This window comes from Oenanthe melanoleuca, chromosome 22, assembly GCF_029582105.1.
Source record: "Oenanthe melanoleuca isolate GR-GAL-2019-014 chromosome 22, OMel1.0, whole genome shotgun sequence".
Taxonomy (NCBI): domain Eukaryota; kingdom Metazoa; phylum Chordata; class Aves; order Passeriformes; family Muscicapidae; genus Oenanthe; species Oenanthe melanoleuca.
The window spans coordinates 3,376,606-3,382,134 of record NC_079355.1 but is presented as its reverse complement, the minus strand read 5'-3'; the positions used below and the strand labels follow the sequence as shown (position 1 = coordinate 3,382,134).

Genomic DNA, 5,529 nt, shown 5'->3' with positions numbered 1-5,529 from the left:
GCGGGGGGGCAGCCCCGGCTTCTTTGCTTCCAAGCCCAAATTTGGGCTGGACTGGGGGGGAAAGCACCCAGGACATCCCTGCATGGACCCCAATCCTAAGGGAAGACACCCATCCTTGGGGTTCTGATGGAGCAGAGCCAGGAATCCCAACTGAGCATCTCCTGCTGACGGCGGGTCCTGTGGTGGGGGGTGGGCTGGGAGCTCTGTGCCCTCCCCAGGGCTCCGCAGGTGGGTTCTCTCTCCTCACACCTTTATTTTGAGGTGTCTCTGAGGCAGCAGAGCGGGGTGGGTGGGTGGGTGGGTGCCACGTGCTGTGCCCACCCCGTGCTCCAGCCCCGGCGGCGGCAGATGGAGGGTGGGCAGTGACACGGCCCCCGCGCCCACCGCGTGTTCCCACGTGCCTCGACCCCTCCTGCATCCCGTGCTCGGGCTCCTGCTTGGGGAATGCTGTGCCCAGGCAGAAGCGGGATAAGCACCGGGGGTTTTCATCCCGAGGGGTTTCAGTCTCCGTGGTGGAAAGTGGGTGTGGAATTCGGGGAGTGACAGGATGGGGAGCGATGGCCATAAACAAAAACAGAAGTGCCACCTCGACACGAGGAAGAACTTTCCATGAAGGGTGGCAGAGCGCTGGGACAGCCCCAGGGAAAGGTGGAGTCTCTCTGGCGACATTCCAAACCCACTTGGACGTGCTCCTGTGTCACCTGATGCAGGTGACCCTGCCTGGGATGGACCTGGCGATCTCCAGCAAGGCCCAACCAGCCTGAACCCTCCTGAGAGCCGGCGAGGGCCACCTTGTCCCCTCCGGGTCCCATCCCCCATTCCCCTGAGCTGGGGGGGGGGTGGGGGGACTCCGAGCCACTTTTTGGGGTCCCGTGGGGGACAGAGGCGCGTGACACGGCCGGTGGCGACCGCACAGAGTTTATTGAAACACCTCCAGCACAGCACAGGGATGCTCGGGGAGGGGGAGCCGGTTGTTGTACAGCGTGCAGGGGGGACACAGAGACGGGGGGCGGGCACCCCGGGGGGGCCGCAAGCGAGCGCCATGCTGCCGACGGCTCATGCGGGGGGCGGCGGGTTTTTGGGGGGGCCACGGGGAGGGGTTCAGATCCCTTCTCCCCTTCCCCAGCTCCTCCGGCTGCCTCCGGGGGATTCGGGCGGTGCGGGATGGCAGAGCGGGGAGGGACAGGACACGGGGGCACGCCCAGGGGCCCCCACACCGCTGCAGCCCCTCGCCGGCAGGAGCGGGGGTCGCTGTCTGAGCATCCCTCCGTCCCCAGGAGCAGTTCAAAACCGGGGGGTGCTTCCAACGTCTCCCTGAACGCCCCCGAAGTGCCGGGGAGCCCCAGTCCCGGCTGGCAGGGCCGGGGCTCCCCGGGAGCTGCGTGACCCCGGGGCGGGAGGGATGCGGGGGACACCAGAGGGGAAAGGGGGGGGTCCCGCAGGGCAGAGCGCGGGGCTCACGCCAGCGAGGATGCTGCTGGTCGGGCAGTCCAGGAGATGAAGGCTTCCTCCCTCGGGGCGCACGGCGGCGCGGGCTCTGCCTCCTCGCTGCGCCAGCATCCCGCCGGCTCCTTCCTCGGGGCATCGCCCGAGCCCACCCGTGTCCTCCAGCCACCAGCGTCCGTGGGAGAAGCCCCCGCGGCGAGCACCCATCCCCCTGCCCGGCCCTGCCCGCTCGGGCCCCTTAACGCCCCACGCTGATGTTGCACGTCTTGCAGCTGGGGTCCTTTTTGGCGTTGGCGGTGGAGAGGCTCATGAGCTGGTGGCCGCTGATCTCCCCCAGCACGCCGAGGCTCAGGTCCACCGGCTCCGTGTAAATGACCTCCAGGATGCTGTCCTGGGCGTGGCGGTACACCAGCTCGCCCTCCTCCACGCAGCACGTCAGGAACTTGTTGGAGGAAATGTCCAGCTGGGGAAGGCGCTCCCGGCAGAAGAGATCCCCGGAGGAGCCCTTGGGCGCCAGGACCAGCACGACGTAGTGGTAGGCGGTGTACATGCAGTAGAAGTCCGCGAAGTAGAGGTTGGTGTTGGGGTTGAAGAGGCGCTGGGCCGGGATTTGGAAGCGGTACCGGCCGTAGGGCGAGTCCTGGGGGGGCTGCCCGGTGTTGAACTCGGTGTTGCAGCTGAAGAAGATGCCGTGCAGCATCCCGCTGGTGGGCGAGCCGTGGCTCCCGCTGTTGTCCTTCAGCGACGGCTTCATCACGTTCCCGCAGTGCATCCTGCCACGAGGAGGAGGAGGAGGAGGAGGGACACACAGACAGGCAGAGGCAGGGTCAGGGAACGCGCTCTGGGAGCGGGGAGCGTGGGGAATGGGGCTGGGGGTACCTGACGTGCTGGAAATACTCCTTGTGCTGGTTGCGGTAGAAGACGGAGAAGCGCAGCATGCGGCCGGCGATCAGCTCCGCTTTCTCCTGCAGCTGGGCCAGGTGCTCCTTGGCGTAGTCTGGGGACAGGCACGGGGACATCAGGGCGTCTCCATCCCCCTGCAGCAGCCCGTCCCTGCCCGCAGCTCCCCGCACCTCCTGCCTCCCACTCATCAGCTGCCGCTCCAACCGGCCCGGCTTGTGCCAGCTCCCGGCATCGCCCCCGTCCTCCTCCGGGCTCCCAGCTCCCAGAATTTCCCCCATCCTCCCGAATGGCCCCTCGTGGTTCTTGACATCGCCTCCATCTCCCTCGTGGCTCCCGGCGCTGATCCCCTCTTGCTCACAGCTCCTGGGATCGCCCCTGTTCTCCCTCCCTGCTCCCAATTCCAGGCATCATCTCCGTCCTCCCTCCCAGCTCCAGGCATTGCCTTATTCCCCTCTCCATCTCCAGCTGTAGGCATTGCCCTCTTTCCCTTTCCATTTTCGAGCTCCAGGCAAGATCCTTGTCCTCCCTCCTGCCTTCCAACTCCTCATCCTCCCAGCATCGTCCCCATCCCCCGTCCCAGCTCAGGCATCAAGCTCGTCCTCCCTCCCGGCTCCCAGCATCGCCCCCATCCTCCTCCCGGCTCTTGGGATCGCCCCCATCCTCCTCCCGGCTCTTGGGATCGCCCTCATCCTCCCTCCGGGCTCCCGGGACCGCCCCCCCGGTCCCTCCCGGCTCCGGGCCGCCCCGGTCCCGCTCACCCCCGGTGCAGAACTCCACGGTCTCGCTCCAGCCGGACACCAGGTACTCGCCGTCGCTCTGTTTGACCGCCGTCTGCACGGCCACGCTGTACTCGGTGCGGGGGCTCAGGAACCAGTGGCCCCGCACGGTCATGGGCAGCGGCACCGCCTTGGCCACCAGCTTGGTGGGGACATCCTGCGCCGAGCGCTGAGGGTCAGGCGGGACCGCATCCCCCCGCCCCGTGCCGCGGGGACCTCAAAATATCCATTTAGACCCCCCCAAAAAACACCGTGTGACACGTCCCGGGCTGCTCCCCCCCGCTCTGTGCCCACAGTGCTCCCCCGTCCCTGTCCCCAAAGATGTCCCTGCTGCGATGGGGACGCGGGGTCCCCAAGGTGCGGGTGATTTTGGGGACCCCCCGCTCCCGGTGGCATCTCGCGGTGTCAATAGGCCACGGAGCAGCTCCGCAGTGCAGAGCCGTTTCTGTGGCAACGGCGGATGCTGAAGTCGGGAGATAGAGGGGAAAAAAATATCCCACCCCCCCACCCCTTATTATTGGGGAGGAGAGAAAAAAAAAATAATGTTAAACATTAAATAGCATCACCGTGGCAACGGCGCTGCTAAAAACGGCCCGAATTAGTGACTCGCAGCGCGGGGAGGGAGAGCGGGAGCAGCTCAGCTCCCCCGCGGGGGCTCAGCGGGGTCCGTCACCCCCCGATCCCCATCCCGGTCCCCTCCGCCAGCGTGTCCCGTGAGGGGAATGACCCAAATTCAGCACTAGAGAGGGCTAAATCCAGTTCCTCCCTCCCAACCCCGTCCCCTCTCCCCGGGCAGGGGGTCCCACGTCCTCCCCCGGCTCACCCGGTGCTTGAACTTGTTGGAATTCTTGTTCTCCTTCTTGTTGAGGTCGATGAAGTAGTGGGTGACCCTCTCCAGGTCCCCCTTCTCCATAGCCCAGGAGATGCGGAAGGAATCGCAGGTGATGTTGTTGATCTCGATGTTTTTGGGGGTGGAGAGCAGCTCCATGGCCGGAGGGGCTGAGCTCCTGCGGGGCACAGCGCGGTGGGTTTATTTTTTTTTTTTTGGGGGGGTGCCGAGCCCCCTCTCGCTGCCCACGTCGGCAGCTGCCAAGGCCGCCCGCGGCAGAGCAGATGGCAGCGGGGTGGAAAAGCGGCCGGGAGCCAGGAATAGGCAGCGCAGGCAGCAGCAGGCAGCGGGACGCCGGGAACAAGCCCGGTCGGGTGCGGGGGCCCCGGCCGCTCCCCCGGGTGCCGCGGGGCCCCGGCGCCACGCCAGCGGGCGTTTCGGGGTTTGCTCAACACCGGGTGGGGAAAGAAAAACAAGGGGAGAGCCGAGGGAGTTGCTGGGAGAGAGGGGAGGGTTGGACGCAGGCACTGGAAAAGCTGGATCCGCCTTTGCCCCGGCCCGTGCCTCAGTTTCCCTGCGCCCCCCCAGGAAGGCGCTCTGGGGTTGGGCGATGCTCTGGAAGGGGGGACACGGAGTCGGGAATTTGGGGGGGGGTGTTCCCAGGGAGGGTGGAGGGGAGCAGCACCCCAAAATTCACCCCGGGTTTGTGCGGGGGCAGCCGTGGCACCCACGGGGCTGCCAATGTGCCGCTGCCACCCCCACAGCGTGCCCACGGCCACCCACGCCGCGTGTGTGTGTGTGTGTCCCCGTCACTCGCCACCCACGGCCACCCACGGCCGCGTGTCCCCCCCATCTGCGCAGACCCCCAGCCCCCTCCCCCTGCACCCCCAGAGCCGCTGTCACCCCACGCGTGCCCCTCGGGCACGGCAGAAGGTCACCGCGCTGGGGACAAGGTGCCACCTCGCTGCCCCATCCCCGTGCCCGGCGGTGGCGCAGGAATTCCGCACCGGGATTGCTCCAGCCGGATCGTGTCCCCGTGTCCCCGTGTCCCCAACACCTCGTGTCCCCTAACAGCCCTCAGCGAGGCTGCGCCCGCCGTGTCCCCCCTGAGCATCCTCCAGCCGTGTCGCCCCGATGCCACCGCGGTTCGGTGGCCGCTCCGGTGTCGCGGTGCCGGTGAGGCCCTTACCTGGCCGTGCCGGGGGGCTGCCGGTGGAGCGGCAGGGCAGGAGGAGGGAAGGGAGGGCAGCACAGAGAGCCCCGGCGGGGCTGATCCGAGCGGGAAGGACGGAGGATGCCCGAGGGATAGCAGTGGTACCCGGCGATGCCGCGTCGCTGCCTGCGGCTGATGCGACTGGGATCCTCCCAGCCAGCTCGGAAATAGCAAACACCCTCCAGAGGAGGGAGAGAAGAAAAAAAAAAAAAAAAAAAAGGGAAAAATAGATATCCAAGGAGCTGGGAGAGAAGGGGGAGGAAGGAAAAACCTCCCGGTTCTGCCAATGGGATGGAGGGATGCGTGCGGCGTCAGGTGATGGAGGCAGAGTGGGATGTGGGTGCAGATTGGGGGTGGGTGGT

At 66.9% G+C, this 5,529-nt stretch overlaps 1 protein-coding gene across 1 annotated transcript; it reads right to left on the bottom strand.

Annotated features, from left to right (window-relative positions):
* Nucleotides 1-902: 902 nt before the first annotated feature.
* PHYHIP (phytanoyl-CoA 2-hydroxylase interacting protein) lies at nt 903-5,443 on the bottom strand. Its single transcript, XM_056508788.1, has 5 exons — nt 5,144-5,443; nt 3,949-4,132; nt 3,108-3,282; nt 2,326-2,443; nt 903-2,219 (listed from the first exon to the last, which is right to left on the bottom strand). Exons 2-5 carry the CDS (start codon nt 4,111-4,113, stop codon nt 1,685-1,687), a joined length of 993 nt encoding a protein of 330 aa, XP_056364763.1. The 5' UTR covers nt 4,114-4,132; nt 5,144-5,443; the 3' UTR covers nt 903-1,684.
* Nucleotides 5,444-5,529: the final 86 nt, after the last annotated feature.

Coding starts and splice junctions, on each gene's coding strand:
- PHYHIP (XM_056508788.1), bottom strand. CDS start 4,113: ATGGAGCTGCTCTCCACCCCCAAAAACATCGAGATCAACAACATCACC. Junction 3,283..3,948: donor CCAACAAGTTCAAGCACCGG/GTGAGCCGGGGG, acceptor CGCTCGGCGCAG/GATGTCCCCACCAAGCTGGT. Junction 2,220..2,325: donor GAGTATTTCCAGCACGTCAG/GTACCCCCAGCC, acceptor TCCTCGTGGCAG/GATGCACTGCGGGAACGTGA.